Source organism: Stegodyphus dumicola, chromosome 11, assembly GCF_044657685.1.
Source record: "Stegodyphus dumicola isolate Sdum_Otavi_A_Nest chromosome 11, ASM4465768v1".
Lineage (NCBI taxonomy): Eukaryota > Metazoa > Arthropoda > Arachnida > Araneae > Eresidae > Stegodyphus > Stegodyphus dumicola.
In genome coordinates this window covers 117,504,724-117,516,789 of record NC_140778.1, presented here as the reverse complement: position 1 = coordinate 117,516,789, position 12,066 = coordinate 117,504,724, and the positions used below count along the sequence as shown (strand labels likewise).

The window sequence follows — 12,066 nt, the reverse complement described above, 5'->3', positions numbered from 1 at the left end:
GGTACAAATAATAAATAATATAAAAAGGAAACCATCCAAATTCTACTTATGACCTTTCTATGTGATTTCCTGTACTTGAGCAAAAACTTCAAGACATAACTATGTATACCTTTAATCACTGTTTTCATGTCTACAAAACTTCGAGTTTTGATCGCAGATACAGTTGCCACAGGTACAGTAACCAAATGTCTACCTATTATTTTTAAATTGCACAAGCTCGAAGTTGAACAAATGCTTAAAGAAATAGTTCATTAAGGAACAACTAGCATTAGGTTATCAGTTATTTGATGTTATTCTAAATTTCCGAACTCTTATTTTCCTTTGACGTGTATTAGATTAAAATACTCTTAAAAGGATACAGATTTAAATCGCTTGAAATGCGGTCAGTCATTTTAAATACCTCTCTATGCAATTGAATTTCAATAATTTATAGGCTTTGAAATCCTAGTGGAGGAGAAATCATTCTTTTTAAATGAAGGTTACTAAGGTAGCACTGAGAGAAGAACTGTAGGCTCTCTTGATGATATGAAGCTATTTCTGAGCTTATAGTTTGCTACCTATTCATCGTTATTTTATACATGACATTGCTATGATAATTTTTCCAATGTATTAAAAGAGAAAAACAGCAGATTAAAATGTGATAAGACTTACACAAAAGAATTTCAGAAACAAAATGTTTGGGAATGTAACACAAAATTTAAAAAAATACTTTCTAATTATTTAATGCAATAGTTTTAAAGGTTGCTTTAGAAACTGCTTTAGATAATAAACAGAAAATTATATTTTTTAATATCAAAATAAAATAGCTATAGAGAGAGCTCTGTATATGTATTTAACCTGCGTATTTAATTATAACTGACTCTATTTTAAAAAAATCATATTTAATCGGTGTCAAATAAATTAACATTACAGACAAAAAAGTACTAAACCTTTCATTCCGAAAACTGTTTTATATTTATAAATATTTTCTTATAAGAAACCTTTAATAATTTCCAAGAAATTAGTTTTTATCCTATAGCCGACCGCTATAAAAATTGACATAGTGAAAGCTTTTAAATTTTTCAAGTGTAGTTTAAATAACTTCAAATGCTTAAAATAAATTTAGTTTAATGAGTGTTCATCAGAACCCCGAATTCTCCAGGATTAAGCATTCGTTTAAAATATATTAAATTTTATAAACAATACCATACCGTCAGTCACAGTTACGTGCAGATGGTATAACACAGAGATCAGCAAATATGTAGCTGAGATGTGCCAAACCAATCTACTAATATGATACAGGATGAAAAGTGGATCTATTTAATAATATAGATACTATTCAAGTTATCACGGATCATGGTAGATTCCCGGCCTATTTAAAACGATTTAATCTCCAGGGCAATTACCAATGCTTGGCTTGTGGGAAGTACGGAAATGCAGCTCATTTTATGGAAGAATGTAAACTGACCGAGAGTGTGAGGACGAGATTTGGAAAAATAAATGAACAAAATGTAATTGAAAAATGAAAATTCTTAAATAGCTATGCAACAGAAATTATGAGGATTGTGAATGAAAATAAGACTATCATAGGAATAGGACTTTAAATATTTTAATCTTTTATTTATTTATTTATTTATTTTATTATTATTATTTTGTTGTTGTTTTTCTGCGTCGCGTGTGCTGCATTAACCATGAGGCCGATTACTGTCGGCCAGGAGGGTTGCAGCATACTCGTAAAGTAAACTAAACTAAACAGGATGCGGCACCGTAGGAAATAATTGAAACCACGGAGTATAAAGTCTGCGGAATCTTCCTACTCCTTATTAACAATTCGATTTCCGAGACAATGCATTGCAGAGTTAAGGAGTAGAGGTTAAGAATAAAAATTTATAATTTTATTATATATTAATTATGCATCATTTAAAGATATTTAATAGCATAAAAATAAACAACATAAAATATAACTATAAATAAAAATTTAAATTGTACATATATGTATTCATTCAAATGTATTCATTCAAATCAAAAATAAACAACACAAATTAGCAATATAACAATATAGCAACATAACAAGGGGAGCAACATCTTTCACTTCGGTACTTTCATTACGAGTAACGCTAAATGCTACAGTTTCATGTAATCCAGAATTTTGTTTTGTTGTTACGTTTCCTGCCCTTTAAATTATTCATCTTTCAATAGTTCGCGTAGAAGCCGGAATTTTTTACTTCCTTGTACGAAGTAAAAAGGAAGTATTGTAATTGCCAAAATATCGGGTATCATATTTCAACGAAAATATCGATTTTGACCTCTATTCAATGCAATTTAATGATGTTTTTACGTGACATCCGCAAGTAAGGACAGAATAAAGGACCTTTCCCCCAAAAAAAATATAAAACTGATTTAAAATGAATTCTGAAGAGAATTTTTTGTGGCGTCTGTGCGTAGTTACATACGTACGTACAGACGTACGTATGTATCTCACATAACTCAAAAACGAGTAGCCTCAGAACGTTGAAATTTTGTATGCAGGATTTCTATACCATGTAGATGTGCACCTAGTGTTTTGGTTGCTATCGACCGCACCAAAAGTATATAAATATATATATATAAATATATCCACTCTGTTACTCGGCTCATTGAACTCAATTTCTTTATTCTTACATATGTTTGTAAATTGTGCATTTTTTCCTTTAAAAATGATTGAATTATGTTGTTCTTATCTTCCGGTTCAGGTTTTTATGCCTTTAGTAAATTTGCATGCAATATTTGTGGAGTTATCAACAATTTAAAAGTTGTTTAAGCGCAGCTAAGCCTAATGAATTTTGCGGATGGCAGACATGTTTATTTACATTTCAAACTTGGCAAAATAGCGGATTTCTTGCCAATCTAGAGAAACTAAGCTTCGCAACACAAAGATAACTCCTTCTTTTATTATTGCGAATTAAATCATGTTTAATCCAATCTGGAATTTATTCGAGGAAATAAGTGTTTCAGATTTACTTTAATTTTTAATATATATATTTTGAGTTAAATGTATTTTTGCCTTTTCGGGAAGTAAGAACTGAATTAATTGAATGAGAAATACCTTATCGTCTATGAAAAACAGTTTCTTTTTTGTTTTGTTTGCTTAATATCTTTTATATATCGTTTTAGATATGCTATAGTATTTGAATAGAACAGTGGAAACGATTAGATAATTCTTCAAATGGTATAAATTTATATGCATTCTGAGTTATAATATGGACGAAATGTAACGCTGTGAAGTGAACCTAGCCTCAGAGTGTCGCTATGGTAAACAAATATAGTGAATTTTAAAGAGTGTATTTATTCTATTGCGGTTTATGCGGTATCGACGATGAAGATTTGATTCAATCCAATAAGTTTAAATGAATCGCAAGAAAAAGTGCGTATAATTTAATATTTTGTGCAAGGAAGTCATGTGGTGTATACATCAGATTTTTTTAATTCTGTATAATATTGTTTGCACGTTTGTAAATCGCCGAACAATATTTCAGCGCTTTTTAAAAATGTATCCCTTATATATTCATCATCTGTGAAAGATTTGTCTTTGACAGCTACACGATGAGCAAATGCGAAACCATATTCGGTCGCTTTAGGTTTGTTTCCTATTGTTCGACAAAAAATGTAACTTGTGTCTTATATCCAGAAACAGCTCTTTTTATAACTTCAAATTTCTTATCGGAATCCTGAAATGTGGACTGATGTTTAGTTTGAAAATGCCTTTGTATACTTAGAGTGCGACATACGACACTTTCGCGGCATAACACACATACAGGACGATTCTTTTTGCTGGACGAATCCATATTCATTTGTCCAAGTATTTTGATAACCGTGAAAATCAAGCTTTTTTTTTTTTTTTTTTTTAGTAGCCATTTGATTAAATATGTAGGTACAAATTGTCATCATAACTAATAAACAAAATACAATTTTTCACAGAAAAACTAAGAATTTATCGTAAAGTAACCTATAATGCATGACGTACATTAAACTAAATTCTGCTTTCGACTAAAATCATTCTCGATAGTCGTGTATCGGCGCGACGAACCGTATGAAAGGAGAGAAAATGCATGAAGCGTGAGGTGGGTCGGTGCAGAGAGGAAAGACAAGGAGATATATCTCTGTTGTTGTAGTTGCTAATTCTCAGTTCTCTGACCTATTGTCAGCCCGACCCCACGAAATTCCTCGTGGCAAAGAGCGCAAGCTTATGCCTGCCGTTTGTGATGCAAAAGTAAAGTTTAAAGTTGTAAAATTAAATTTTTAGCAAAAGTAGGAATAGAAGCTTCCTAAGGTTATATGCTGTGCAGACATTGAAGACAAAAGTTTTAAACTTAACCAATTTATTAACAATATATAAAAATAAAAACACAATGAATAAATTTAATCAACATCAGAAACTTAAAGAGTATAACATAATCATTATCAAAAAAATTACACTTAATTGATCATCCAATTAACCCCAAGGGTTTTTCCTTTAAAGAATGTTACACTATTAAAGACACAGTAAATATTTTACCTGATCTCCAAATACTGGCATTCAATACGCGAAAAACATATCACTAAACAGAAACTACGCGGTTTTAATGAAATTTGCTTCACTATCAACAAGTTCATGTTTGTGGTCAAGAAGGCACCTGAAAAAAATTAAACTAAATCCTTGAGAGCACCCAAACCGTCAAAAAGCTGCTCCCTGTAGTTACACACGAGAAATCACAGCTTGTAAAAACATCGCCGCTAATTCTGGAAAAACACTTGTGTTGAAGATGCCGCCTTCATGAAAACAGGATGCCGGCCACGGCTGTCGCTCACATTGTTGCCGCTTTTCAGGATCCATAAAAAGTCATCTTTCGGAATAGAATCATGGCACTAGTCGCTATCTGGCATGCATCGCAATATCGTCTTCCAATGGGGGTTGGAACGGCACACCACGGAGCAAAGAAACAGGAACCAGAAGGAATAAGACAGAGCGACGCGAGATACTTATACCTGAAGTAGATATGACGTCATCTCACGGCAATCAATCAGCTATCGGCACGACTCAGCTTTCCAGATGACGTAACATCAAGTTTCGTTTTTGCATCTTAATTAGGCTGGAACAGTCCGTTCTTACTACAAACAGTGGCAGTGAAAAACGAAGTAGAAGTAATTACTATATCCCTTTAAAATAAGAACTAAACCTTATGTAAAAGTTAGAAATATTTCAAGGAGGAGAGATGATGCAGAAAAAGGGTTACAATAGGTCATATTTTCCAACAGTTGGCAACAGCTTTGAGCACCTTACAGGTGAAAATGCGATTTAGCTCAGTTCCGCCCCCAATTTTGATGAAGAGCATCGCGAGAGGATGGGTCCTGGGGTCTCCCACCCCTCTTTCCCTACCACAATCCTCTCGAGAAGATCTGATAACTTTGTAGAGTTGTGTAGATAGCCACTGAGAATTGTACCGCGTTCCAAATCTGGCACGTGCGCCATAGGTTGCCGACGGTAGCTATAACACAATGAATACTTTCGTATTTTATGTCTCAAATTCATAAAATTTTTCAGTTAATAAATTTCCAAACAAGCGACATTAAATTGTTTCTAGTAAATAATTCAAACATTTATTTGCAGACATTATGAGGCAGCAATTTTTGATGCAACAGAGCATTAAATATTTACAATCTGCTCAATAAGAACAAATTTCCACAGCTACTTTCTATAAAAAGGATATAATTAGAAACTGCATTTTGTGTTTGTAATTTAACTTCTGAGAGTATGTAAGTCTTCAATTCAAAATATCATTGACACTGTTTTCACTTTCACGTCACACAACTGACAGATTCAGTTTTGTAGCTTACTGGCATATTTATGATTTTGTCTTTCACCTATTATGTACTTTTAAATAAAGTATTTTATTGCCCTTGATGGGAAAAAATTGCGACAGTTTATTAAATCTCTCTTTTGTGAATATTTCAGAAGCCACTCCTTCGACTACCTCTTCAACGACTTCAAAGAAGGCCACCCCATCCACAGCCTCAACGATGACTGCTACATCCGCAAGAACGAGCACTTTGTCATCAAGTACTACACAGACCGCATCAACGACAGTTTTAGCAAAGAGAACTTCGTCGACCATTTCTTCCACACACTCAACGAAGACTTCACCATCGACAATTTCAACGAAGACGTCGACCGTTTCTTCCACACATTCAACGAAGACTTCACCATCGACAATTTTAACGAAGAGAACTTCATCGACCGTTTCTTCCACATATTCAATGAAGACTTCACCATCGACAATTTCAACGAAGACGTCGACCGTTTCTTCCACACATTCAACGAAGACTTCACCATCGACAATTTTAACGAAGAGAACTTCATCGACCGTTTCTTCCACATATTCAATGAAGACTTCACCATCGTCAACTTCACCTTCAGCGATTCTAAACAAGACCTCTACAATGATCACGCAATCAACACTTTCAACGACATTAATACCAAAAACAAGTAAGGACTTCATTTTTTCTTGTTAAATTTTATACATTGGGATGATTTACATGTAACGATAATTTCTTGTACAAAATTTCTTTCTCAAACCACTTCTCAGCATACAGCAATGAAAACCTGACCAACTGAAATGTCAGTAAGAAGTTAATATTCAACAAATTTCTTATTGTAGCACACATTTTGCTATAATTTTATTGATTTGCTCAAACTTTTGAGATTTTAAGTTCAGTTTTATACGTTCCGATAGGAGTAGAATATGAATACTTTAGTATTAAGATAAATAAGTTATGTTTTATGAAGAGAATTATGCATTTCAGTTTTTAAAGCTGTCAAGTACTAATGAGTGGCTATACTCTTTAACCAGTGTAATAAATGAATAAAAGGACTCGAAAGGTAATATAAATGTATAGTATTTATCATACCGAGAGTTCGTAATTTTGATTGCTTAGAGAATACAGAGAACACATACAATATAATAATAATAATAATAATTGGAAGTTACGTAAAGCAGCTAAGGCCTCTCTCACACATTTCGTTCTTTTAGGCAGACAACTATGTTTTCTTCATATTAATCATATATGTTTTCTTCATATTAATCTATATTATGTTTTCTTCATATTAATCAATATTATGTTTTCTTCATATAATCTTGTGATACTTAATAGTTAAAACTAGGTAACTGAGAACTAAAAGAGACATTTAAGAGTTCAGTAACACAAAATATGCTCTTTTGAAACATTTACTGAATATAATTTTATTTATAAATTTATTTATTATTAGCCCAAAAAGCCGTTAGCCCAGAAGGGCTGTTAGTCTCAAAACGGCATGTTGAGTACATTCCTTATAAATGTCCTTTCACTTTTCAAATTGTTGCCGACAAATATTATCTCCCTGTATTATATTTAAAGAAATTAAATAATGAAGAATCTGCATGGATGTATGCATGTTTCTGGCAACGGTACCTAGAGACATCAAATTTTGAGTAGAGTAGTCCTCTACCCGAGTAGGGGCACCTGGAAACCCGAGCCTTGAACTTCGAATTGGTTTTAATATATATTCCATAATTTTTTAACTTTAACGAATTTTTGATTAACAAACTCAACGATTTCAATGCGAGCATTGGCAACACTGCACGAAAAAAAAACTCTTATCTCCAGCGCTCGAGACTGTCTATAGGAAATTCTAAAGGTATGCTGTTTCTAAATATTTTTAAGCAAGATGACATTAGTCCAAATGCTCTCGGAACTTGTATGTGTATGTATATGATAAAAACCCCCCTTTAGGCGTAATATAAAATCTTAAATTTTCAAATTTTAGCTAATTATTTTCGTTAGTTTTTTTCTTTTAACTTAACTAATTAAAAACATTTGTTCGGAAAATTTTTGATTAGATCTTGGTTGTTTAATACATCATTATTATTCCAATAAAAAGGAAATGTAGTATTTTCATTTTTCAATTGCTAACATATAGATCTAAATTTCCATTGGAAAGCTTTTAATACTGTTTCATATGGACTATATAGCTTTGAGGCTTAATAGTCTGTAAACTATAAGCAGTAATGCTTCATTAAAGCAGTTGGGTAAGCAATCTTAACAGCTAATCTAATATTAATTAATCTTGTTATGTCTTAACAGTCTTCTCAAAACTATGAATAAATCTGTTTCATTTATTATTCAAATTACAGTTAGGTCATTTTGAAATGCTAAACAAACTTGTATTAATTAATTCATATTTTACTTCCAAATAATCTTTTAAAATATAAAATATTATTTTAATTTTCAGAATTATTAAATTAAAAACATAGCACTATGAAGGGGAAAGTGTCTGTAATATCAGTAGCATTTCGGATACGAATTGTAACTGTAGTCAAAATTTAATTTTTCGTTTGTTAGTTAGTATGAAAAATTAACATTTGGGTTTTAATTTCATCAAACTGTACAGAAATGAGCTGCTAAAATTGTAGATCATTAATAAAAAGGTGGATCGTACTTGATAAATTTGTAAATATAATGGCTTATATTTTTGACAATACAATTTGATTAATCCATTTCTTTCCGTGCTTTTATTATTCATGATATAAAATTCTAGAGGAGTTTTTTAAATAAAATTATTTAATTTCTTGTCCCCATGAAACTGTATGATAAGTTATTTTTCTTATTTTAGTTCATTGATTATTTTACGAATTTTACATAGAACCTTATTTTTTCATCTTTATGTTCTCAGTGACACACTGTCAATAAAATTATTCAGTTGAAAAATCGTTTTTAAATCGTTAAAATCATTGTTTTACTTCTAACACTTCTGTTATGTCAAGTGATCGATAAAATCGAGCGATTTCCAAACATTCCACAAAACGTTAGAAACTGCGTTAAAAACTTCATTTAAGAGATTTTCTTCTGCTCTATTTCAGGTGCAAATAGTAAGATCCTGTGAGTTTCGGTAACTTTGTTAAACGAAGATATGTGTGAAAAATCATTTCAATATTAAATTTAAAAATACCTAAATAATCCAAAGTTTGAAAACTTATCGCTGCCCCACCATTGTATTGTCATTCACTAGGGGTGTGTTTGCAGAGTTTAAGCTGGACAGCTAATCAAGAAGTCTTTTTTTAAAGTTTTTGTCGTAGTGACAAACCCCACGGAGAGTTTGAAAATAAAACGTATAAAAAGAACGTTAATTTTAAAAAAGTCAAATGAAGTCTTGTTTTTTTTTTTTTTTTTTTTTTTTTTTTTTTTTTTTTTTCATTCTTATCATTTTTATCATTCTTGTTTTAAGAGAGAATAACGATTTTGTTTTTAGCTTTTAATAATTTGAAATTTTTATAAGGGATACATTAATGGATGTTGAATTTGTAAAGCCCCATAAAAGAATATAATGTTGCACACCACAGTCAAATTTTAAAAAATCAACTTAAATCAGCTCAACTGAAATGCTGAAAAAAATATATGTAAGCGTATTTAATGCGAAACATTTAAAACGACATAGTGGATTTCGTTAGAAATAATTTTAGACGTTAATCAAATCTAAAACTGTGTTGTTTAAATGCAATCTATGCAGAAGCGATAAGAATCATGTGACGTAGTGACGTCATAACCTTTGAAGTGATACGTTTGCAACAGACGCGACCAGGGAAACGGTTATTCCCCTCCCCTTCTGCTTGAGGCTGCAACATAGTTTTTAAATAAATGTGCAAAATCGCCCAATTAACACTTTTTATAACTTTCCTTCAAAAGTGTTTGTTTTATAATCTCTGAAATTTTCAAAATTATCTGATACATTTTTAAAATAATGAAATTTTAAAATCATGGACGGCAAAAAATCGAAAAAAATTCCTCAAACATTCAGAACTTAAATTGCAGTTCTCATATAAAATTCATTTTTAAAAAACTTTCGCTCTGTTTGGTGGTGAAAACAGTAAGACTCTTATATTTCTGTTTTTTTCGTTAACTATACATGCTAAAAATCATTCAAATATTACAATAAAAAAAATTCTAAATCAAATTTGTTAAAATCGCTTCTCCAGCGATAATTCCGTGTTGATCTGACTCCAAATAACGACACTTGTGTAAGCAATTAAATTATTTTATTGAGGATGAACAGCTTTCCTTGTACAGAAGCATCGCCCACTTGGCAATCGAAATAAAGTCAACGGGAGGAAAAGCAGCTTCAGTGATCTGGGCACCGGCATCACGGGAGTTTCATCAGCAGAAACAACCAGTACAAAATCATTACTCGCTTTTAAAATCTGTATGATGCATGCTGCGCATGCTCGCGCTGTGCTTATTAGCATAATTTCTGTGACAGCTTCACCATACTGCATTGTGATCGACAAATGAAGAGGGTACAAAATTTGAATTGGATAGTTTATGAGGAAGTAGATTAAGTATCCATGACAAAATTCTGTCCGCAGCGAAACCATGAGTGAGCTAAATAAAAGCTCATAAAAACTGCTAAATTTCTAGATTAACATAAAAAATCAGTTTTCTCTTTAGAAGCAAGAATGCAATGCATACCCAAGCATTCTTGTCTTTTAAAAAAATAATCCACCAATGTGTTAGTGGAAAGCATCACTAATTTCATTCAAATAAGTCAAAAAATTCAAAGCATATCATCATAAGGCGTCAAATGAGGCCTGGAATTATAAAAAGCATTTTAATGTCATATAATATGTCACAGAAATTTTACAAAATGCCAGAGGGAAACATATTTTAAAGCAACTTAATAGGACCTTAGCTCCGAAATTCTTTAAACCGACTAAATAAATAATCTTAAGTGCAGTTGAATGACCAAAAGCATACCTGAACGATTACATAAAACATTAGCAAATGTTCAGGTTTATAAAACGAATATCAGAGATCAGAAGAATATGAATTTGATTTAGCGAATTTCTCGTCAAAATAAATTTTGCTTGATGAATTTCATTGAAATTCCACTGGGGTTTCGTGCTCATGAAGTTCATTGTCGTCTTTCAATAATTTCAAGTCTTGTTTACTCGAAGACGAGTAGGAAACCATAAATTACTTCAATGTTTGCGATAAAGTATACAACTTGGACTAAAAAGAAAAGTTAATTTTTCTAATCAGAAATGTTTAATATAATCCTTGGCTGTCTTAATTATTTTTGATAAGATTTAAAAGATGTAAATCACATCTTGTCTTCAGAATCCTGGCTGTTTTAACTATTTTTGATAGGATTTAAAAAATTCAAATCCCATTTTGTCTTCAGAATCCTGGCTGTTTTAATTATTTTTGATAGGATTTAAAAAATGCAAATCACATCTTGTCTTCAGAATCCTGCCTGTTTTAATTATTTTTGATAGGATTAAAAGATGTAAATCACATAGTAAAACCTGATTTTTTTAAGAAAATTAATCTCTTCATTACCTTTATCATTAAAGGACTGATTAGAAACTAATGAAGTATTCAAACTGGATTTTCCAATGGGAAACCCAGACATCAGCCCTACAGAAAATCTGTGAATATATTTAGATTGAAACATGTGTTTTATTGGAAAACTGTGTAACATTTGGGAAGTTATCTTAACACATCGCTTCTAAGAACACGGAAGAAGAAGACTTGCTCCATGAGTTGTTTTACTACATACCATACCATACCATTCGCTTGATTAAATTTTGGTTATTCTGTAACTATTTATCGATAAACACTGGGTAATTATTTATCATTATTTTTTGTAGGATTAGTCTTTTGTAGCGCATTTTCGTCATATATTTTTATTTACTGCAATTTTATGAAGAGGTTTTTACTCTCAGGTTTTATGACTTGTTATTAAATAATTCATGACTGTATACAAATTAAAACACATATGTCAATTTTTGTTTAATCTTAGTGTTCTCTTTCAGCCCACACAAACCTTGAAACATCATCTACTATCAACGGAACATCGGACATTGCTCGTACAACAACACAGTCTTATCCTCATACGAGTTCCAAAATGCGTAAGGATGAAATTTTTCTAACTAATAAATATTATTTTCTTTGTCACTTTAATATTTCCATGGCAACGTCTTTTCTATATTTTGTTTCCTACCAAATGCAATTTCTATGAAATGGAATGCCAATTATCAT

The 12,066-nt window shown here is 31.5% G+C and overlaps 1 protein-coding gene across 1 annotated transcript in view; it reads left to right on the top strand.

Annotated features, from left to right (window-relative positions):
* LOC118201492 (uncharacterized) overlaps window positions 1–12,066 on the top strand; it is a 419,621-nt gene that overhangs the window by 343,354 nt on the left and 64,201 nt on the right. Inside the window, exons 20-21 of the mRNA XM_085827141.1 lie at window positions 5,951–6,481; window positions 11,841–11,936. Of these exons, the coding sequence (XP_085683267.1) occupies window positions 5,951–6,481; window positions 11,841–11,936 (627 nt within the window). The remainder of the gene's footprint in view (window positions 1–5,950; window positions 6,482–11,840; window positions 11,937–12,066) is intronic.